The following is a 22,554-nucleotide window of genomic DNA, read 5'->3' on the forward strand; positions in this document are numbered from 1 at the left end:
CGGCTGCAGAGCGAGGGCGGAGAGGCAGAGCGCCGAGCAAGGACCAGACTCCCGGGTCGCCCGCATCTCTGTGCCGCAGCAGGCTGAAAGCGCGCCCTGGCCTTACTCCCCCTGCCTTCGTGTGGCCGTCCCGGCTGCTTTCTCGGCCGCAGCGACCGAGCGTCTGTCTTCCGCCCCGGCCTTAGCCGAGCGCCCCCTCCTCCGGAGCACACCACCGAGAAGTGCCCCAGCCCTACACCGGCGACCACCATGGCGGAGACCAACAACGAATGCAGCATCAAGGTGCTCTGCCGATTTCGGCCTCTGAACCAGGCCGAGATCTTGCGTGGGGACAAGTTCATCCCCATTTTCCAAGGAGATGACAGCGTCGTTATCGGGGTGAGTGCCGCTCCGGCAGGGAGTTTGAGGAAGGGGCGGGAAGCAGGATCTTCTGACCAGCTGAGCCTCGTTCTATGCCCCTCACTTTGCGCCCCCCCGCCATTGCACATTCTGCAACCTCTTCGCCGCAGCCCCTCCTCTCCCCTGCATCGGAATGGCTGGGTGTGGCTTTACCAGGCCAGGGGCCAAGTCTCTGCAGAGTGGGAGGGGGCTCCTTCCCTACCTTCTGGAGACCCGAATCCCCTTTGCTATTCTCCGCAGCGACCCCACCCCATAGAGCCAGTCCCATGTTTTTCTGATGTTTTCTCTCTCCCCTAGATAAAGCGCATCTTCCCTTTGTTATTGGCTCAGATCCACCACCACCACCACCACCACCCCACCTCCCAGGAAGGGAGGAAGGGGTTGGTGGATGGGCTAGATTGGAGTGGAGCTCTCCCAAGTCCGGTGAAGGTCTGATGGGAGTGGGGCCTAGGGCCAAGGTCTTCATCATCCCTTGAAGTACTTGCGGCCTGCACTCTGTGTGTGGATGGGAGGGGGAGTAGCACAGATCTAATGAAGGATTTTCTGAGAAAGACATACAGTGGTGCCACACCCAGTTATGGGGGGAGTCTATGGAATCCTAAGGACATGTCTCCATCTCAGGAACAGAAGGAATAAGATTTCAGATCTCTCAACTGACACCCCACCACCACCAAGTAAAAATGCCCAAACCCTGAGATCTTAATATGTACTTGCTTATTCATCCTTTCTTGGTGAGCCAATAAAAAGTAGCAATGTCTACCTCATCATGACAGCCCCTACCTATTTAAGAGATCTTATTATGCAGGAAAAACAATATTTACCATGTACTTCTTACTCAGAGTGTAGTGTTTAAGCCTCGAAACAATACTCCAAATTAGTATCAATATTTCCATTTTACAGATGAAGAGATTGAGGCCCAAAGAAGTTGAATGACTTTCTCAAGGTCATGGTGAGAATCCATAGATCTGTTCAGTTCATAGATCTGAATCCAACTCTATCTCTGGAGCTCACTCTTTTCTTTTCTTTCTTTCTTTTTTTTTTTTTTTAGACAGGGTCTTGCTGTGTAGTTCAGGCTATCCTTGAGCTCACTGTGTAGCCCAGGCTGGCCTCAAACTCAAGGTGATCCTCCTGCCTCGGCCTTCTGTGTGCTCAGATTACAGGCATGTACTGCCACACCTGGCACATCTTTTCTTTTATATCACATTTCCTCCTCAGGTTTTTGTTCTGGACCATTATCTGTGATGGTGCAAAGGGAAATTCTTTGCCCACTGCATCTTTTCTAGGTTGGTTCAGGGTGTGTTTGGAGTGAAAGGATCTAGAGCTGAATCCTTTAGGGCTTGAGGGGTGTTGGGCCAGGAAACTGTCTCGGGATGGAAAAGGGAGGGACAGATCTGAGAGCAGTCCTCAAGGTCAGGGACTTCTTTACATCTTTGATCCACTGTACTTGGCCTCAAAGCAGCTGGAAACATGCTTGTTAAAGGAATGAAGGAAAGAAGGGAGGAAGCCTAGGTCTTCTGAGTCAGTGAGAATGGGACATTCATAATCATGCCAGAGGTAGCCCCTCAGCCCCTCCCCCAACACCACCCTCACCCACACTGTGAACCCAAGTGGATACTTTTGCCATGTACAGGTGTTGTACGTGTTTGTCACAAGGAGAGGGTCCTTGTTTGTTTTGCTTCAGGGACATCAGGTCTTGAAAGCTGGCCCGGCCAGGCAAAAAGAAAGCCCAGACCAACCCTGAGAGACCCCTGTGTAGCTTGGGCAGCAGATTTTAACTATGGGAGGTGGGATTTAGGTCCCCTTGAGAAAAAAGCTGAGATATGGGAGGGGTGGTCCTGGGGAGCAAATTACAAAAGGCTTCTAAGTCTGACTTTCTTGTTCCACTCCTTTTGTCTCTTCCGGCTGGCTGGCTTGGTATGCAGGATGAATGGGTGAGGAGGTGATGTCAGGAGGAGGAAGGGTTGTTGAGATATCCAGTTAGCTCAGCAAAACAGGAGAGAGAGGAGAAGGTGGGGAAGGAAGAGAGAAGAGAAGTGTGCGACCCCCTGCTAGTTTGGATTCTACTTGAGCTCTCTACAGCAGGTATATTTCCTTATCTGTTCTACCTGATCATAGGTGTGTATCTTTGTCTCATTCCTGTCTTTCCAAGTCCTAGCCCTCCTATCAATCTTTCTCTCAAGGTAAATGCTTGCAGGGGGCCATTTTGTCTTAGGGCTTGGCTTCTCCAACTGTTTTACTATTCATTCTTCTTCAGTGGAATGAGGACTACAAGAGACATGATTTTGAGATCTTCAAGAGTCCCAGCAAAGAAAGGACATCTGTTCCTTTTCATCTTTTTTCCTCTTGCTCTTGTTGGGAGCCAGTAGGTGGGGAACTGTCTGAGTGGAGGAAACTGCTTCAGGATGTCTAGGAAGAGGGAAGGAGAAGGAGAGAGAGGATGATCTCTCAAAAGCTAGCTCCTGCTCCCTCCCGTGACAGCTTTCCCTTCACCTCTGCAGCGCTGCGGCTAGCTCTGGGCTTCAGAGGCCCTTATGTTCAGGCTGCTTGCAGTGTACTTTGTGCACCTACTCCCCATCTCCACTTACTAACACTCCCACCACTGGGGAGAGGGCTGGTGGTCAAAGTTAAAGCTTGAATCATAGAACGATGTCCGTGAATGTTGTGTGTGGTGTACATCTTGTTTCACTCTTTGTACAGATAGAATCTAGTGTGACTTTTTCCATTGTGAACCCATTTATAAGTCTCTCTGTTTGTCTTTCTCTACCTTGGGCTTTCTTAGCGGTGGCCTAATGCTTTCTATCTGTGCTGCCATATCTGTGCCAGCTGTAGGAGGACTGACAGTGAGGACACACAGACACACACACACACACACACACACACACTCACACTTCCTCTCCCTCTCCTTCATTCAACTGTCTGCAAGCTTCCTCCTCCACATTTCCTCAAAGTTCAATGTGTCCTTTATTAAAGGGGCAAGAAATGAGACCAAGTGCCTGGTTTGGATAAGCTAGATTAGGATCTGTGAGGTTAGTAGAGCAAGATATGATTTGGGGTGTCCTTGGATTCATTTGATATCTGAGAGAGTAGCAGGGCTCCCCATACCTTTGGGGGAAGTTTTTTTGTTTTTGTTTTTGTTTTGTTTTTGGTACGGGGGATCGAACTTGCACTTGCAAGGCAGGTGGCAGCACTACTGAGCTAAATCCCTGGCCCTACTGGGGAGAGTTTCATAAAGGAAAATGGAGAGGGGAGGTAATATTCACTGTGGCCAGTATCTTTCCAGTATTACTATGGCAACAATCCCCAGGGGTGTCACCATGGAAATTAGCCCTGGAGCTTGAAGTTAAGGTTCTACCCAGTGCTTCCTGCAGGTTGAACAGATTGGTCATCTTTGGGACCCCGATCTTCGGCCTTCATTAGTGTCAGTTGGCACACATGATGGAAAACTATAGCACAGTGCAGGAACCTTTCCTGAACAAATGGACTAGAAAAGAACAAGGAGGCTTGGAGTGAATTAAAGGAGAACAAAGAACCCAGACTGTGGGACTCTCAGGAGAGGCTCTCTGGAGAAGGCTATCAGAGGGCTAAGCCTACTGGGCTGGGAGAAGCCTCCTAAAAGGTGGAGACTCCTGGTGCACATCTGATGGAACAGGTCTTCAAGTCTCTGATGTGTGCCACTGGAGGTCTGAAGGATGAAGGAGGCCACAAGGATAAGTGGAGCATTGCATACTTCTGAAAAAATGGATTGAGTTTGGAAAAAAGGAGCAATGGAAGTCTTTAATTCTGAACAGAAACACATGGAGAAGTGCTGTGCGTGTGTGTGTTTGTGTGTTTGTGTTTGTGTGGTGGGAGATAAAGTGAAGAAGGAGAAGGAAAAGCCATGATAATGCAAGTTTATTTTGCAGTTCATTGATCACTTTGGCTGTGGTCCTGGAATTACATTGCTTGGGTTTAAAGCTCTGCTCTTCCATTTCAGCTGTGTGATTGTGGGCAAGCTAACTGACCTCTCCTAGCCTCAGTTTATCATCGATAAATGGGAATAATAATAGTACCTACCTCCTAGGATTTTTTGTGAGCATTAAATGAGATAATACATATAAACTGCTTAGCACAGTGACAGGCCCAATTGCAGCTGCTCAGGAGGCTAAAGCAGGAGGATCACAAGTTAAAAGCCAGCCTGAGCAATTTAGTGAGAACTTGTCTCAAAAATAAAAGGACAAGCTGGGCGTGGTGGCACATGCCTGTAATTCTAGTGCTTGGGAGGCTGAGACAGGAGGATCGCTGTGAATTTGAGACCAGCATGGGCTGCATAGTGAGTTCCAGGTTAGTCTCAACTATATAGTGAGACCCTGTCTCAAAACAACAACAACAACAAAAATAAATAAAAGGACAGGGGCTGGGGATTTGGCTCAGTGGTGCTGCTGTCTACCTTGCAAGCACAAGGACCTGAGTTTGATCTCCGGTATAAATAAATAAATAAATAAAGGACAGAGTATGTAGCTCACTGGTAGAGAGCTTGCCTAATACACGAGAGGCTCTATGTTCAATTCCCAGTACTGAAAAAAAATTAGATGATCTTATTATTTTATATGATATCTCTAGACATTGTTACTGATTGTTTCATCCAAGCCTTCGGGTCCCTTGTATCTTCTGTTTCCTCTTTTTTTTTTTTTTTTGGTACTGAGGATCAAACTCAGGACCTTGCAGTTGTGAGGCAGGTGGCGGCACAACTGAGCTACATCCCTGGCCCCTTCTTGTTTTCTTCATCAATGTCTATGATTATTCAGCAAGGGCTGGGAATTTAGCTCAGTGGTGCTGCACCTATCTGGAAAGTGCAAGGTCTTGAGTTCAATCCCCAGTACCAAAAGCAAATACAAAAACAAAACAACAACTATGTTTATTCAACAAATATTTATGAAGAGTGTCCTGTGAGCCAGGAACTCTGGTGTTGGGGATTTTGAAGAAGTCCCTCTTTTCAAGAAATTCTGGATCGAGGTGATCTGCAGTCCAGGCAGTGGCATGGGCAGAGGCAAGGTGACAGAGGCCAGAAATGACCTGTGGTAGCTGTGTGTGTACTCCAAAGTTGTGCATGGTGAAAGATGTAAATAATGGTGGTTTTTCTCACGTGAGTAGCCTAGAGGCAAAAAATAAATAAATAAATAAAGTAGAAAACACCGGTCTAGTTACTCTCATGAAAAGATTGGACAAAATTAATTTACCCTGACAGTAATTAATAGAAAATTAAAAGAAGTTTATCCTTTTAGGGCAAGGGATTTAGCTCTGGTTCCATCACTTGCCTCTCAAGCACAAGGTCCTGAGTTCGATCCCTAGTACCAAAAAAAAAAAAACTTTACTCTTTTAACAGAAATAAGAATCTTGAGATAAAATGGTAAAAAGCTAGATTTGAAATGTTTCTTTTTTCTTTTTTTTCTTTGGTACCAGGCATCAAACTCAGGACTTTGCACTTGCCAGGCAGGCGGTGGAACCACTGAGCTAAATCCCCGGCCCTAGATTTGAAATTTAAGCCAAGATTAGGAAAGTAGTTAGCAGGTCTTCTCAGAACCCCTGAAATCCTAAGGCATGCCAAGTGGATTTTTGCTCACTAGATTATTAAATACACTCAACGATAGTTCCTGTTCCTGGATATCCTTTATCTTCACAGGTATGAGAACCCCACCTTCTTCCATTTCTATTCTATTCCTTCTCTGCAGCCCAGGCTAAGAGGGCTCTGCAGACAATAATTGCCTTCAGCATTTGGAGAGCGCCCTCCATTTTAAGGCATCCGCAGAGCTTTCTGGAATCCTACAGCTTGGAATGTTGTTGAGTGTGTGTAGATGTGGGTGTTTTGGTGCCCGTGTTCCCAGGAGGGAAGATGGGAGGGGCAAGGTTGGCAGAAGAGTTATATATAATCCCCTTGGCTGGATGCCTGGCTTCGTGGCGCGTCGATAGAGATGAGAGTCATTGGCCTAAGTGTTTCTGTTTCTTGGCCACTGGGTGGGAGAAACATTGAGGTGCATTACAATTAAAGAATTAAGGTAGATTTTTAAAATAACATTAAAAATTATATAATATGACTAATACATTTTAATTGTTAACAGAGGTTTTGGTTTTTTTTGGTTTTTTGAGACAGGATCTCACTATGTAGTTGAGATTGACCTGGAACTCATGTCAGAGTTCATGGAAATAAGCTGCTATTCTTTGAAATTATTACTTTAGCATAGTAAAAAAGTCTTTCTTTTGTTAAAAAAGAAAAGAAAACTCTGTCTTAATATTTTATAATTGTATTTAGTGTGAGGATTTTTATTACTGGAAATTGTATTACCTGCTTGGATCTTTTTTTTTAATAATACTAAATATTTCCGGGGGTAGTAAATACTTGGGTATTCAACTTCCTCTCAAAATATAGTTGTTTTGCTTTGTTTTTGGTACCAGGGATTGAGCTCAGGTCCTTGCGTTTGCAAGGCAGGCTACTGAAACGCTGAGCTAAATCCCTGGCCCCACACATTACTTTTAATAAAATTGTATTTGTAAAACATACATGTGTATAATAAAATATAATTTTCAGAGTTCTGGGAATTTAACCTAGGGCTTTGTGAGTACCAAGCATGTGCTTTTTCAGTGAGTATAGCCTGGTCCTGTATGTTTCTTGTAGCCTATTTTTTTCCCTAACAAGACATAACTATTTTTATTATTTATTTATTTTTTGAGACTAGGTTTCACAATGTAGTTCAGGCTGGTCTAGAACTTATTGTATAGCCCATACTGGCCTCAAATTTATGGTGATCCCCCTGCCTCAGCCTCTTGAGTTCTGGGGTTAGAGGCCTGTGCCACTACACATGGCTTTTTTTTTTATTTTTTTTTGTGGGGTTGGGGATCAAACCCAGGTCCCTGTGGATGCCAGTTAAGTGCCCTATCATTTGGTGACATTCTTAGTTCCATTAAATCTTTTTACATAAATTTACATGTTATTTTATTTTTTAATTTAATATCTGAATAAGATTTATCTGCACATGTGACAGAATTTAAATGATAGAAAAAAGGTATACATTAGCATGGTAGCACACATGTAATCTCAGTTTCTCAAGAGGCTGAGGCGGAGGATTGTTCTGACTTCTAGGCCAGCCTGGGCTACACAGTGAATTCAAGGCCAGACTGAGCTACATAGCAAGGGATTTAGCTCAGTGGTTCTGCCATCTGCCTCACAAGTGCAAGGACCAGAGTTCAATACCCCGTACAAAAAAATAAAAATTTAAATAAAAAATAAAGAAACAGTTGGAGGTGAGTATGAGTACTTACTGACTTAGTGAGAACCTGTCTCAAAATAAAAAGTTAAAGGGCTGGGGATTTAGCTCAGTGGTGCTGCCACCTGCCTTGCAAGCACAAGGACCCGAGTTCAATCCCTGGTACCAAAAAAATAAAAAGTAAAAAGGACTGGGTTATAGTTCATAATGGCAGCCTTGGGTTCAATCCCCAGTATCATTGAAAGAAAAAAGTAGTTTTCATTTCAGAAAGTTTTAAATCTAAATAAAATAAAAAATAAAGGCCTACTATCCAAGAATAACAACTATTAACTTTTTTTTTTTTTTTTGGTATCAGGGATTAAACTCAAGACCTTGCACTTGTGAGGCAGGTGTGATGCCACTGACCTAAACCCCCAGCCCTATTAGCATGTTTTTCAATGCAGTCACATGTATACCTATATACTCTATATATGTATGTGTGTATGTATATATATGTATATTTACAGAGATGGAATCATCCTTTACGTTCTCTTTTATTGCAATAGTAGTTTTGCTTTCATACATTTTTAAAAATTTTTGAGACAAGGTCTCTCAATGTAGTGCAAGTTGGCCTTGAATTTGCTGTGTAGCTCGGGCTGGTCTTCAGTTCTAACCCCTTCTGCCTCAGCCTTCCAAGTGCTGAGTTTACAGACCATGCCTCGCTTCATACTATTTTTGAAACACATTTTGCTAAACAATATTTTGTGCTCACTTTGTTAGGTCATTATATATTCTACAGCATTATCTTATATTTTACTTAAAAACAATGTTATTATAAAACATTTAACTATCACAGATAAAAATGAAGAAAATATGTTACTTTTATTCTGCTCTCCAATAATAACCCTGGACCGTTAACTAGTAACAGCTCAGTTTATAGTCTTCCATATCAGTTTTCTGCTTTTATTTTTGTTTTTAGTTTTTGGGGTTTTGTTTATTTGTTTGAGACAGGGTCTCTCTTTGCGTTCCAGGCTGGCTTTGACTAACTGTGTAGCCCGGGCTTGTGAACTCATGATCTTCCGGCCACAGCCTCCGGAGTGCTGGTGCCACCATGCCCAGATCCATATCTGTTTTCTAAGGTTGTTCCATCCATATACTTTAAAAAATATATGATCCCATTATGCACTTTTTTTCAGAGTTGAGGGTTAAACTCGGTGCTTCACACATGCTAGATAAGTCACATCTCCGCTGAGTTGCGTCTCCAATACCATTGTATACATTATTTTAAATTTTTCAATTAACAATTGATCTTGGACATGTCAGTATATATAAGACAACCTCATTCATTTTAATGGAGTTATAGTCTACATCTTCTTTTTTTTATGATACTGGGGATTGAACCCAAGGACTCATGCATGCTGAGAATTTGTTCTGCCACTGAGCCACACCCCTTTCCATGCCCTAGCCTCTTCCTGATGGATATTTGAATTCCTTTTTTTGTTTTTTGGTTTTTTTTGGTTTTTTGTTTTTTGGTACCAGGGATCGAACTTGGGCCCTCGTGCTTGCGAGGCAGGCAGCAGACCCGTGAGCCAAATCCCCAGCCCTTGTTTGTTTGTTTTTGAGACTGGGGTCTCACGATGATGTTCAGGGTGGCCTTGAACTTGGGCTCCTATCTATGGCCAGAGCCTTCTGAGTAAGAGGGATTATAGCATCTGCTGCTGTACCTGACTCTTAGTTGAATTAGTTTTCTTTTATTCAAACCACTACAATAAACATCCTGCAAAGATATCCTGCTTTAAGGTTTTCAGCAGCAAAACAGGGCAAAACAACACAACAACAAAAAAAGAGTTTCAGTCAGAGTTTTATGCTTCCCTAGACTGGAAACCTGGTACTGAGTATGAAAAATGTGGACATTTAAATATTTAACAAAATTTTGTTTCAGAAAGGCTCTGTCAGTTTATAATACATCCTTTATTGTTGATAGTGTCTTTCTACCTTCTTTTCCTTTGTGGATTCTATTTCTTGGTCTGCACTTTTTTTTTTTGGTTTTTTGAGACAGGGTCTCACTATGTGGTTGAGATTGACCTAGAACTCACTAAGTAGCCCAGGCTGATCTCGAACACACAGTGATCCTCCTGCCTCAGCCTCCTAAGTGCTGGGATTATAGGCATGCGCCACCATGCCTGGCTTTGGGCTGTATTTTTTCTTCCATCTGGAGATGGATCCCAGGCCTCCCACATGCTAGGCTGCTAGGCAAGTGCTCAACCACTGAGCTGCACCCCCTGCTGTTTCTTGGCCTTTAGAAATTTTCACCACAGAGAGATCAAACAAATATTTCAGGCCTTTTTTTTTTCCAGAAGCAAGATTTAAGTTTTAAATATTTAATAGATAATATTTATTAGTTTTCCTTTATGCAAAGAAAACAAATGAATGGATTTTTGTCTCATCTTCTTTAACATTAAAAATGTTAAGTATAATACTTTTATATGGTTAAAATGTAAATAATACACAGTGAAAAATAAAAGCCTCCCCTCTTGCAGTTTTTCTCCTCAAAGTAATTACTGTCAATACTTTTGTATAATTCCTTCTAGAAAAATATTCTATGTATGTTAATGGAATCTTGCACGTACATACCTACAGCTACATGTCCAGCTCTAGCCAAGTTCTATAGCCTGCCTGACTTTCCTTCCTTTCTTTTTCTTTTCTTCCTTCCTTCTTTCTGTCTTTTCTTTTTTATTTCTATTCTTTTTCTCCTCTCCCCTCCCTCCCTTCCTTCCTCCTTCCCTCCTTCCCTTGCTTCTCTCCTTCCTTGGTACTGGAGATTGAACCCAGGGCCTTTGTCCTGGAGCTACATTCCCAGCTTTCATTTATTTTGATACAAAGTCTTGCTCAGTCACTACGTTTCCCAAACAGCTCAAATTTACAATCCACCTGCCTCAGCCTACCGAGTGCTGAGATTCCAGGTGTATCACACCACACTTGGCATTCCTTAATTTCTTAAAACATATCCCCCAGCCAGGTTTGGTGGCTCATGCCTATAATTGCAGCACTGTGGGAGACTGAGGCAGGTGGATCACAAGTTTAAGAGCTGGGGATTTAGCTCAGTGGTTCCGCCACCTGCCTCACAAGCACAAGGGCCCAAGTTCGAGCCCCAGTACCAAAACAAACAAACAAGTTTGAGTCAGCCTGGCCAACTTAACAATTGTTTAGGCCCTGTCTCAAAATTTAAAAATATAAAATGGGTGGGGGTGTAGTTTAGGGAGAAGGTTAGGTTCAATCCCCAGCACACCAAAACCAAACCAAATCAAACAAAACAACTCTGGTGTCTATAAATGTAGAGTTTTAACACTTCAGTTGGGCAAAGATGGAATCTGTAGTGGAACACTTTGACAGGTAACTGGCAGGAAAACATAACTGAGAACTCTGTACTTAAGATAGAGAACAAATATCCTCATTCAATCTTTGAATTTCTTTCTTTCTTTTTTTTTTGGTATTGGGGATTGAACGTGGAGCTTTGTTCCTTTGAGGCAGGCACAGTGTCACGAGCTAAATCCCCAGCTACCCTTAGTTAGTCTTAACAGAGTGGGTGAACACTTGCCCAGCGTGTGTGAGGCTCTGGATTTGATCTCCAGAACTGAAACCAAAACCAAAGCCAAAATCTGACATTTGGGCTGGGGATTTAGCTCAGCGGTTCGGTGGCCTGCCTTGTAAGCACAAGGACCCGAGTTCAATCCCCAATACCCCCCAAAAAAAAAAATCTGACATTTAATATGATTAAATGTTGAATATAGTATGCTTTGCTTAGCTCCCTGAATTTTAAATATTCTGTATCCTAAACTTATGAGGGATTTGCCTTACAGGGTTTCTTTTTTTTCTTTTCTTTTCTTTCTTTTTCTTGGCCATGCCAGGGATGGAACCCAATGCCTCATGCATGTTACAGCCCAGACAAGTACTCTTACTGAGCCTCATCTCCAGCAGCCCTCTACATTCTTTTTCTCCCATTCCCTACCCCTTGTCTTTGGCAGCTCTGGGCCTTGAACTCGGGGCCTTCTGCATGTTAGGCAAGTGTTCTACTATGGAGATTCATCTCAGGCTTTTAAGTATTATTTTGAGGCAGTGGCTAAGTTGCCCAGGCTGTTCTTAAACTTGTAGTGTTCTGTTTCAACCTCCTGAATAGCTCAGATTACAGGTATATTTCACCTCACCTGGCCCCTGATTCCTTTCTTTTTCTTTCTTTTTAAATTTTTTTATTTTTCTCACTATGTAGTTGAGACTGACCTGGAACTCACTATGTAGCCCAGGCTGGTCTTGAACTCACAGGGATCCTCCTGCCTCAGCCTCCCGAGTACTGAGATTACAGGCTTGCGCCACCACGCCTGGCACCTGATTCCTTTCTCAAGGAAAACCCATATTTCTGATTTCATGCAATTCTTTCACAAAGATTGAACTTGACTTACTGTTTCCACAATAGTTCCGGGTGTACATCGATTTCATTTACACTACAGGGAACATACTGCAGTCATACCTTGGTACTGGACTAATTTGAAATCCATCATTTGTTTGATACTTTGTGCACAAGGTAGAACTTGTTGGTGTTTATTCCTGTGACTTGCTACCCTTTCCAGCCAAAACAAGTCGCTTGATACTTATTGTGCCTTCCGAAACTAATTAACAATGAGTACCAAGGTACCACTGCATACCTACAGTTTTAACTTTGCATCTTTCTGAGGGGGTACCAGGGATTGAACTTGGGACCTTGCACTTGCAAGGAAGGTGGTGGAACCACTGAGCTAAATCCCTGGCCCTAACTTTGCATCGTTTAATTAATTAATTAATTAACATTACAGGCAGGCTCTGTCACAACTGACAGCTTTGCATCTTTCACTTAATGCTTTTTTTGAGGTACGGTCTTGCTATGTAGTTCAGGCTGGCTTTGAACTCACTATGTAGCCCAGGCTGGCCTCAGACTTACAGGAACACTTACTGCATCTTTCTTTTTTCTGTCCTGGGGATTGAATTTACTGCATCTTGAGCACCATTTCATATCAAGGTATATAGGTCACTGACAAGATTGTTTTGTTTGTGGTGCTAGGAATTGAACCCCGGCCCAAATGCTTGGTAAATGCTCTACCCCCGGAGCTACATCCCCAGCCCAAGAAAGACTTTTTTTTTTTTTTAGTTTTTTTGAGACAGTCTCTTTGTGTAGTTCAGGCTCACTATGTAGTCCAGATTGGCCTCGAATTTGTGGCAATCTTCTTGCCTCAGCCTCCCAAGTGTTGGGATTAAAGGCGTGCGCCACCATGCCTGGTCCAAGGAAGAAACTTTTAAACTTTAAGATACTTTTTTTTAAATTAGTGAATTGTGTTTCAGTTTCCACTTCTCCTATTGTCTTTTCTTATTTGGTTTCCCAGGGAGGGGTTTGAGTGTGGTGGGGTGCTAAGTCACCACACCAAAACCAAGATCCTCTCACACAATCTCACTGTGTGATACTCTGTGCCGTGCAAACACCACTCCCGGTGTCAGTACTAAACTTTGGTTCTCTGTCCAGTTTCTCTTATCTTTCAAATTTCCCATGTGTTAAGAGGGTGGAAGAATGGGATGTCTTTCTCAGGCTGATGGCAGGCATTTCTTTTCCCTCCTGCTCTTCCTGTTTGTATCTGACATCTTTTATTTCCACTCAGGGGAAGCCATATGTCTTTGACCGTGTATTTCCCCCAAACACGACTCAGGAGCAAGTTTATCATGCGTGTGCCATGCAGATTGTCAAAGGTAATGGATGTACTTTTAGAATAAATTTTCTCAAACTACCCACTCCCTAAATCACATACCTCCAACGGTATTCTTTCTCTACTCTGTTTTCCAGATGTTCTTGCTGGCTACAATGGCACCATTTTTGCTTATGGACAGACATCCTCAGGGAAAACACATACCATGGAGGTGAGGGTTCTAACTGTGGGGGTGAGGAGCTGGAGTGTTAATGGAAGACCAAGGAATCTCAGTAGGGGAAGACCTAGGAATCAAGAGTTGCCTCATTCAAGGCGGATGGGTAGAGGGAATGAACGAGGGTCAGTGTTGTAGGAAAGTTTAATGGGATCCCTTCAATCTACTGGCATTTACTGTTTCCCTCTACTACAATTGTCTTCTTTTTTTTTTTTTTTGGTACCGGAGATCGAACTCTGGTCCTTGTGAGGCAGGTGGTAGAACCACTGAGCTAAATCCCTGGCCCTCCAATTAGCAGAAAGTCCAGTGCTGGGTGTGGTGGCTCACACCTGTAATCCCAGCCCCAGGGAGGTTGAGGCAGGAGGATCACTGTGAGTTTGACACCAGCCGGGGCTACACAGTGAGTTCTAGGGAAGTCGGAACTACATAGTTAGACCCTGTCTCAAAAAAAAAAAAAAAGTCCAAAGGACAGTTCAGTTATTTTCTTCCGCTAAAAGGTAGACATAATGGTGACCATGTCCTAATTTTGGATTCCATTCCCTATCACTTTTGTGTTCCCCTGCATACCTTTGAATTGTCTCACGCTTCCCTCACTCCCCAGGGAAAGCTGCATGATCCCCAGCTGATGGGAATCATTCCTCGCATTGCCAGAGACATCTTCAACCACATCTACTCTATGGATGAGAACCTTGAGTTCCACATCAAGGTGATCAAGACATGAAAGCTGGGCATCCACAGATGGGGACCGTGGGGAGAAGGCCTCGCATGAACCCACTGAAGAGGCTGGGCTCCCCACCTTTACCCTCCCCACCTGGTTACCTCAGTTCTTCTGCACCAAGATGTTCTTTCCTGCCCACCTTCGTCCTTTGAGGGATTAGTTTGAGATCTTTGTATTAGATTTAAGATAAGTTCTCTTCACTTCAGACTCCTTTCTTCCTAACCAGGTTTCTTATTTTGAGATTTACCTGGACAAAATTCGTGACCTTCTGGATGGTAAGTGTTTAGGCACAGTGGGTTAGGGTGTGGAAGATGGCTTGGGGTTGGTTGCTGTCTGGCTCACTGGATACACACCCTCACACCTGAATCCTTTGGCTGCACTCCCCAAGAATTCCTGAGAACTGAGTAAGGAGATGAGCTTCAAGTCCCAGGCCTACACAAATGTAGCCTTACAGGAGAAGTTCTGGAATTGGACCCCTGAAGAAGAGGAGGAGGGGTGGGAGGTGCTGAGCCTTCAGCATTAACACAGAGTTCAGGCTTCACCGGGGAGTCTTCCTCCCCTTAGCACAAAGAGGAAACCACTATCTGAGTGGACTGCAGGGCGCAGGGGCCTGGGGTGGAAACACTGGCCTTGCTCACCTTGCATTGTCTTGATTCAGTGACCAAGACAAACCTGTCTGTGCACGAGGACAAGAACCGGGTGCCATTCGTCAAGGTGAGAGTGGGGCAGACGCCACGTAGGGCCAGTGTACTGAGAGTGGAGATGCAGGTGGAGGAAGGGAGCGTAACTCAGAGGCTGGGGAGGTGAGATGCGCAAAGGGGGCTGGGGAGAACCTGGAGACTTGGAAAAGATGCCGTTAAGCTGGCAGTTTAATGTGCAGATCAAGTGTATGGGTCACTGTCCATTTGCCCCCTGCAGGGTTGTACTGAACGCTTTGTGTCCAGCCCGGAGGAGATACTGGATGTGATTGATGAGGGGAAATCAAATCGTCACGTGGCTGTCACCAGTGAGTAGGGATATAAAGGAGCCTTGAGTCTGGGGTCCACCTCTCTTCTGTGGCCCTTGTGCACAAGCGAGCAAGGGAGCACTGTCATCCAGAGGAGGGCCCCCTGCCCATGCAGCCTGCTGCCTGGGAGAGGAGGTGGCAAGCAGGCCCAGAGGCCCCTTCTCTCTTGGTTGGGAGTGGCAGCCGCTGGAAGCTGGGAGTGAGGGCTGCAGTTCCCCAAAGATGGGTACAGGTCCTGTTTCTCCCCTGCTCCTGAAGACATGAACGAGCACAGCTCTCGAAGCCACAGCATCTTCCTCATCAACATCAAGCAGGAGAACATGGAGACAGAGCAGAAGCTCAGTGGGAAGCTGTACCTCGTGGACCTGGCAGGGAGCGAAAAGGTTGGGAGCTCTGTGGGGTGGAGTAAGGCAGGTGGAGAAGGAAGCCTTGGAGTGAGGTGTCTTTTTTCAGTTAAAAAACTTTTTTCTTTTTTTGTTTTGACAAGGTCTCTCTTTGTAGTGCAGGCTGGCCTTGTACTCCCAGTGATCCTCCTTCTTCAGCCACCTGAGCGTGCCACCGTGCCTGGCCTTAAAAAACTTTTTAAACTGAGATAGAATTAGCATACCAGGAAGTTCACTATTTTAAAGTGTAGTGTTCAGTGGGTTTAGTATATTTGCAGGGTTGTATAACCATTACCACTAATTCCAGAGCATTTTCATCACCCATTAACAGTAACTTTCCGTTGTCCCCTGCACCTATCCCTTGGATGCCACTAATCTCTGTCTGGATTTGCCTGCCCTGAGTATTTCATGTAAATAGAATCGTATGATATGGGCTGGGGGTGGTCTCTGGAGAGAGTTTGGGAGGTTGCAGGGAGGACCTTCTCTGGTCATGGCCAAACATCTCTTTGTCCTCTTTCTCACTCCCTCCCCTCTTTTTGGACTGGGCCCTCTAAGTTGGAAAGAGTTGGTGACAACCTTTATAACTGCATGTGACACACTCATCCCTTAATACCCTGGCAGGTCAGCAAAACTGGAGCTGAGGGAGCTGTGCTGGATGAAGCAAAGAATATCAACAAGTCGCTGTCCGCCCTGGGGAATGTGATCTCCGCACTGGCTGAGGGCACTGTAAGTGTTCCCTGAGTGCCCTTCACCCCTCCAGCCCACCTTCTCCTTGTGCCCCCCTCCATTCACACCCCGGATTATGGGCTGCTCAATTCCCAGTCAGCACCACTACTCTTTCTGACCTCCCATTGAATTGATTTTTCTGACTCATTGTTTCCTTTCTTCCCAGAAAAGCTATGTTCCATATCGTGACAGCAAAATGACACGGATCCTCCAGGACTCTCTGGGAGGAAACTGCCGGACGACTATGTTCATCTGCTGTTCACCGTCCAGTTACAACGATGCAGAGACCAAGTCCACCCTGATGTTTGGGCAGCGGTCAGTGGCAGAGTCCCGAGAGGGAGCTCCCGTCTTAGATCCTGTAGCCAAATGCCAGTCACATCTCCTTGTTTCTTTTCTCTTTGCCCAGGGCAAAGACCATTAAGAACACTGCCTCAGTAAATCTGGAGTTGACTGCTGAGCAGTGGAAGAAGAAATATGAGAAGGAAAAGGAAAAGACCAAGGCCCAGAAGGAGACTATTGCAAAGCTGGAGGCTGAACTGAGCCGGTGGCGCAATGGTTAGAGGAGAACCTGTGGGAGTGAGCGTGCTGGGAGATGGTGGCCGCTTGGGTACGGCACTGGCTGTGTGTGTAAGGCCAAGCCAATATCCAGAAAGGAGGGCTGTGCTTCTGGAGGGGTGCAGTTCAACAGTCAAGAGGGGAGGGCTGACTAGCCCAGGCAGGTCCCCCAAAAGGAGGATGGTTCCCAAGGAGGAAGAGAGACTGAGGCCTTGAAGGTCTCGGCATAGAGGATGAAGGAGAGTTGTGCGTGCAGCTGTCTCTTCTTTATTTCTCACTTCTCTCTGCCCCTCTGCCAGGAGAGAATGTGCCTGAGACAGAGCGCCTGGCTGGGGAGGACACAGCCCTGGGAGCCGAGCTGTGTGAGGAGACCCCTATGAATGACAACTCCTCCATTGTGGTGCGCATTGCTCCTGAGGAGCGGCAGAAATACGAGGAGGAGATCCGTCGCCTCTACAAGCAGCTTGATGACAAGGTGAGGGCAATTAGCTTGTGCCAGCTGAAGCAATTTAGCTTATACCACCTTTCTATGTTTTTATTATATTTTATTTTATTTCCTTTCTCTGATTTTAAAAAGGATAAATATCACTGCAAATGTGTAAAGTAGGTAAAAATACATAGAAGAAAGTTAAAATTGTCCATCACTCTGCCATTCGGAGACAGCATCTTGCTTTTCTCCTTGAATGTACTATGCAGCTGAGATATCCTGTATGTATGATTTTGTATCCAATTTTTTACGTTCAGCATATTATGAACAGTTTTCTACTTCATTAACAATTTTTCATGCTTTTTAAATGGCTGCCTAAGAGTCCATTTATGAGGCAGGCGGCAGAACCACTGAGCTAAATCCCAGGCTCTAAGAGTCCGTTGATGAAGACATACCTAACCATTTATTTATTACAAGGTTTGTAGGGTTTTATTTATTTTTTATTTTGGCACCAGGGATCGAACTCAGGTTCTTGGGCTTGCGAGGCAATTGGTGGAACCACTGAGCTAAAATCCCTGGCCCAGAGTTTTATTTATTTATTTTTGCAGGGTTTTTTGTTTTTGTTATTTTAAGTAACTCAGAAGTGACTATCTTTGTCTTTTATGTATATTTTTTGTGTTTTTGTTTTGTTTTGTTTGGTATGGGGAATTGAACTTGGGACCTTGCACTTATGAAGCAGGCAGCAGACTCACTGAGCTAAATCCCTGGCCCAACTTTTTTTTTTTTTTTTTTTTTAAGACAGGGTCTGGCTTTGTAGTGCAGGCTGGCATTGAACTCACTATGTAGCCCAGGTTGGCCTCAGACTTACAGCAGTCCTCCTGCCTCAAACTCCCAAGTGCTGGGATTACAGGTGTGTGCCACCACGCCAGGCTCTAAGACTTAGCTTTTGAATGACTGGGTTAAAAGGGAATGCTAGAATGAGATTTCTAGTTAAAGGATGTGAACATAAAAAGGCTTTTATTGGCTGGTACAGTGACACATGCCTGAAATCCCATCTACTCAGTAGGATAGACAGAAAGACTAGCTTTGATGCTAGCATGGGCAATCTAGGAAGAGCCTGTCTCAAAAAAATAAAAAGGATGTTGGGCATGGTGGTGCACACCTGTAATGTCAGCACTAGAAAGGCTGAGGCAGGAAGATTGCCATGAGTTTGAGACCAGCCTGGGGTTCATAGTCAGTTCAAGGCCAGCCTGAACTACATAGCATGACCCTGTCTCATATAGATGGGGTTGTAACTCAATGCAAAGGCTCTGGGTTTAATCATCTATAGCACACACACACACACACACACACCCCAAAACAAAACATAAAAAGGCTTTTGCTGTGTATTGTCAAGGTTATATTAACTTCCTAGGAGAAAGAAATTTAAAGGTAAGGACTGGAGTCAGAGAAAGAAGGTGAGAAAAAGACCTCTGTTTAGCATATAAGCTTCCTAGCTCAAAGCCTAAACTAGATTTTGTTCAGGATCCACCTCTCCCCTGCCCCAGAACTCCAAGCTGGAAGTAGCTTCCCTCACCTGGGCCCCTTACCTACACAGGACGATGAGATCAACCAGCAGAGCCAGCTTATTGAGAAGCTCAAGCAGCAGATGCTGGACCAGGAGGAGGTAATGGGAAGGGACAAGATGTCGGAGTAAAGGGGTTTGTGTTCATCCCTGCAAGACGTGAAAAAGCCCTCTTTAAAGCAAATCTAATGGAAGAAAGGGCATTCTGCTTATGGCTAGTCACCCCTCAAACTATGGGAGTTTAGGAACTTCTCTGGGGCTGTTTTTTTTTTTGTACCGGGGATCAAACTCAGGTCCTTGAGCTTGTGAGGCAGGCAGTGGCATCTGGGGCTGTTCTTGAAGCCCAGATGATGGTGTTTCTCCATTCTGTTTTCTGATTTCTATGGGCCTCATCTTGCTTCGGTGAGGAGCTCAGCTTCCCTAGAGTCAGGGGCCGTAGACAGGACCATTGGTAGCACACTCCCTCGCCTCACGTACCCTTTCTCCTGTGAAGCTGCTGGTGTCCACGCGAGGAGACAATGAGAAGGTCCAGCGGGAGCTGAGCCACCTGCAGTCGGAGAATGACGCTGCAAAGGATGAAGTGAAGGAAGTGTTGCAGGCCCTAGAAGAGCTGGCAGTGAACTATGACCAGAAGTCCCAGGAGGTGGAGGAAAAGAGCCAGCAAAACCAGCTTCTGGTGGATGAGCTGTCCCAGAAGGTGGTGAGTGGCCTACAAGTATTGCAAGGCTCCCTGACCTCAGCACACCTTCCATGTCCGAGATGTGTGGTGTTCTTGTGTGTGCACTGCAGTCCAGTGTGTCATGACACCCTCCCACTGTGCTACTGCCCTTTGCCCTCCTGGCCCTTCTCTCTTCCAGACACTCCTCAGGGCCTGTGCTCCCCTGGTGGAAGCCCTCAAGGTCATGCTTGAAGTGGTGAGGGGAGCAAGAGGGTGGTGATGGGAATGACATGAGGGCTGTTCTCAGGCCACCATGCTGTCTCTGGAGTCTGAGTTGCAGCGGCTCCAGGAGGTCAGTGGACACCAGCGAAAGAGAATTGCCGAGGTGCTGAATGGGCTGATGAAAGACCTGAGTGAATTCAGTGTCATTGTGGGCAACGGTGAGATTAAGCTGGTGAGTGGGGAGAGACAGCAGTCCTGTGCGGCTTGTTCCTGCTCTGTGCACTGGTGGAAGAGCCAAGGAGGGACCATCCAGGCCCTCTGTGATACTGAAACAGATGGCCAAAGAGTGAGGGAACATGGCCTCAAACTAGATTCAGGACACCAAATTGAGGTTTGTGTAGGTTCAACTGAAAAATACATTCTAATATGTACAAGTACAGAAGCAATAAAGACGAACTCATAGCAGGATCTAGTGGTGGGGAAAAGGTTAAGAATGATATATGCAAATCTGTGCAGGTGAGAATGAGCGATCTGGGTGATCATCCAGATCCATTTTTCTAGAAAAGAAAATCAAGCCAGGTATGGTGGTCACCTGTACTCTCAGCTTCTCTGGAGACTAAGTCAGGAAGTTGGCTTGAGCTCAGGAGTTTGGCACCAGTCTGGGCAACAAGGCAAGACCTCTGACTCAAAAAGAAAATCATTGCTTTTTAAGGTAGAAGAGGACTGTGGGAATTGAATGTTTAAGTGAGATAAAGGGCTTCCATGTAAAATGCCAGGTGACAGAGAGCCACTAATGGTCCTTTAGAAATAACCATCCTACCCGAGTCTCTCTATGTGGGTTGTGCAAAAGGTGGATGGGCGTGGGTTATGGCTTCTCTGCAGTGGGGAAACAACTTTTCCTTCTCTGCCTACCATCAGCCAGTGGAGATCAGTGGAGCCATAGAGGAGGAGTTCACTGTGGCCCGACTCTACATCAGCAAAATCAAATCAGAGGTGAAGTCAGTGGTGAAGCGGTGTCGACAGCTGGAGAACCTGCAAGTGGAATGTCATCGCAAGATGGAAGTGACTGGCCGGGAGCTTTCGTCCTGCCAGCTCCTCATCTCACAGGTGAGTGTGCCTGATGTTGAGAGTGTTTCGGTGCCATGGGAGAAAGAAGACTATTCTGTGGTTATGGATAAAACTCCTACACCCAACCTTTATGTCAGCATCCTAGGGTCAACCGAAATCAAGGACAGAAGAGCTAGGGTGGCAGAGGGGAGGATTAGCCAAATAAGTGAGCCAAGAGTCTAAAAGAAAACTCTGTAGGAATGGCCCCGAACCCTTTATCCTCCTGGAAGGCACCGCAGGAGGGAAGAGCTTGGGAGGAGAGCTGGAGCTTATGGAGGTGTGGTGTTGCCTGGGGTCGTGTCCTTTGCTCCAACTAGCTTCTTTCTCTCGCCAACCTTCTTTCACCAGCACGAGGCCAAGATCCGCTCACTTACGGAATACATGCAGAGTGTGGAGCTGAAGAAGCGACACCTTGAAGAGTCTTATGACTCCCTGAGCGATGAGCTGGCCAAGCTCCAGGCCCAAGGTGAGGCCTTCTTAGACCTCTATCCCACCCATCCTGGGACCTAAGATCCAAGGGGATAGGGAGGCAAAGTCACAAGCCTCAGAAGAAACCACCCAGCTGCCCTTCACCCAAAGGATCGGCTTAATCTTTGGGTGCCAACTCATGCCATTTAGCAAAGCTTTTGCATGTAGCTCATTTTATGTGACCCATAACCCCTCCCATCTTCTCTGTCCCTGTCCTATCAGAAGAACATCTTATGGTCCATCCACTTCCCTTCCCAGAGCTCTGTCCCAACATGAAGTCCTTTCTGTAAGAGGTAGGTTTGATATATACTTTCTTCCCTTCTTCCCTCAGAAACAGTGCATGAAGTGGCTCTGAAGGACAAGGAGCCAGACACACAGGATGCAGATGATGTGAAGGTGAGTGGGAAAGATGGGGTGACTGGGGACTGGTAGGGTAGGAGCTGTGCTGGGCCTCATGGAACTTGTACCTGGGAGTCTGGCTCTGAGCTTGGGGTGGGGTTGTTTGCAGAAGGCCCTGGAGCTGCAGATGGAGAGTCATCGGGAGGCCCATCACCGGCAGCTGGCCCGGCTCCGAGATGAGATCAACGAGAAGCAGAAGACCATTGATGAGCTCAAAGAGTAAGGATCCCAGAGGGCAGCTCTGCTCTCTACCGGGTCCTCTTACCTCTTACCTTGCTGTACCCACTCAAATCCTCCTTTGGGACTGGTGTCTTTATCTTCCGTATGTCCTTCCCCAACATTGACAACTTTTCAGTGCGGCTTCAGGAGACATGAGGAGTAAGAACTAGTCCCTATCCTGGAGGGGAGTTCAGGGTTCCTTATTGTCTTTTTTGTTTGTTTGTTTTTTGTTTGTTTGTTTTTGTTTTTTGTTTTTTGAGACAGGGTCTCATTGTGTAGTTGAGACTGACCTGGAACTCACTCTGTAGCCCAGGCTGGTCTCGAATTCACAGCCATCCTCCTGCCTCAGCCTCCCGAGTGCTGGAATTACAGGCGTGCGCCACCACGCCTGGCTTCAGGGTTCCTTATTATCATGAAGACAGTGGTGTGAGTTGCTGAAGGTAGATGTGTCTGCTCTTTTTAAAAATAATTTTATAGGTAAATTTTTTCTTTTCTTTTCTTTTTTTTTTTTTTTTTAGGTACCCGGGATGGAAATTGACCTTGCCC

General features: G+C 45.4%; 1 protein-coding gene across 2 annotated transcripts in view; it reads left to right on the plus strand.

Annotated features, from left to right (window-relative positions):
* The first annotated feature begins 88 nt into the window (after positions 1 to 88).
* The window catches only part of Kif5a (kinesin family member 5A), a 33,604-nt gene continuing 11,138 nt past the window's right edge, over positions 89 to 22,554 (plus strand). For both annotated transcript variants that reach the window (XM_010644588.2, XM_010644589.2), the window contains exons 1-19: positions 89 to 378; positions 13,298 to 13,385; positions 13,480 to 13,553; positions 14,158 to 14,262; positions 14,501 to 14,549; positions 14,933 to 14,988; positions 15,193 to 15,280; positions 15,539 to 15,663; positions 16,285 to 16,389; positions 16,556 to 16,704; positions 16,796 to 16,944; positions 17,244 to 17,419; positions 18,969 to 19,037; positions 19,429 to 19,635; positions 19,901 to 20,047; positions 20,734 to 20,922; positions 21,271 to 21,388; positions 21,722 to 21,786; positions 21,899 to 22,008. In XM_010644588.2, coding sequence (XP_010642890.1) covers positions 250 to 378; positions 13,298 to 13,385; positions 13,480 to 13,553; positions 14,158 to 14,262; positions 14,501 to 14,549; positions 14,933 to 14,988; positions 15,193 to 15,280; positions 15,539 to 15,663; positions 16,285 to 16,389; positions 16,556 to 16,704; positions 16,796 to 16,944; positions 17,244 to 17,419; positions 18,969 to 19,037; positions 19,429 to 19,635; positions 19,901 to 20,047; positions 20,734 to 20,922; positions 21,271 to 21,388; positions 21,722 to 21,786; positions 21,899 to 22,008 — 2,198 coding nt within the window. In that variant the 5' untranslated portion in view covers positions 89 to 249. The remainder of the gene's footprint in view (positions 379 to 13,297; positions 13,386 to 13,479; positions 13,554 to 14,157; positions 14,263 to 14,500; positions 14,550 to 14,932; positions 14,989 to 15,192; positions 15,281 to 15,538; positions 15,664 to 16,284; positions 16,390 to 16,555; positions 16,705 to 16,795; positions 16,945 to 17,243; positions 17,420 to 18,968; positions 19,038 to 19,428; positions 19,636 to 19,900; positions 20,048 to 20,733; positions 20,923 to 21,270; positions 21,389 to 21,721; positions 21,787 to 21,898; positions 22,009 to 22,554) is intronic.

Source organism: Fukomys damarensis, unplaced genomic scaffold (genome assembly GCF_012274545.1).
Source record: "Fukomys damarensis isolate Sample0158 unplaced genomic scaffold, DMR_v1.0_HiC HiC_scaffold_15, whole genome shotgun sequence".
NCBI classification, from domain to species: domain Eukaryota; kingdom Metazoa; phylum Chordata; class Mammalia; order Rodentia; family Bathyergidae; genus Fukomys; species Fukomys damarensis.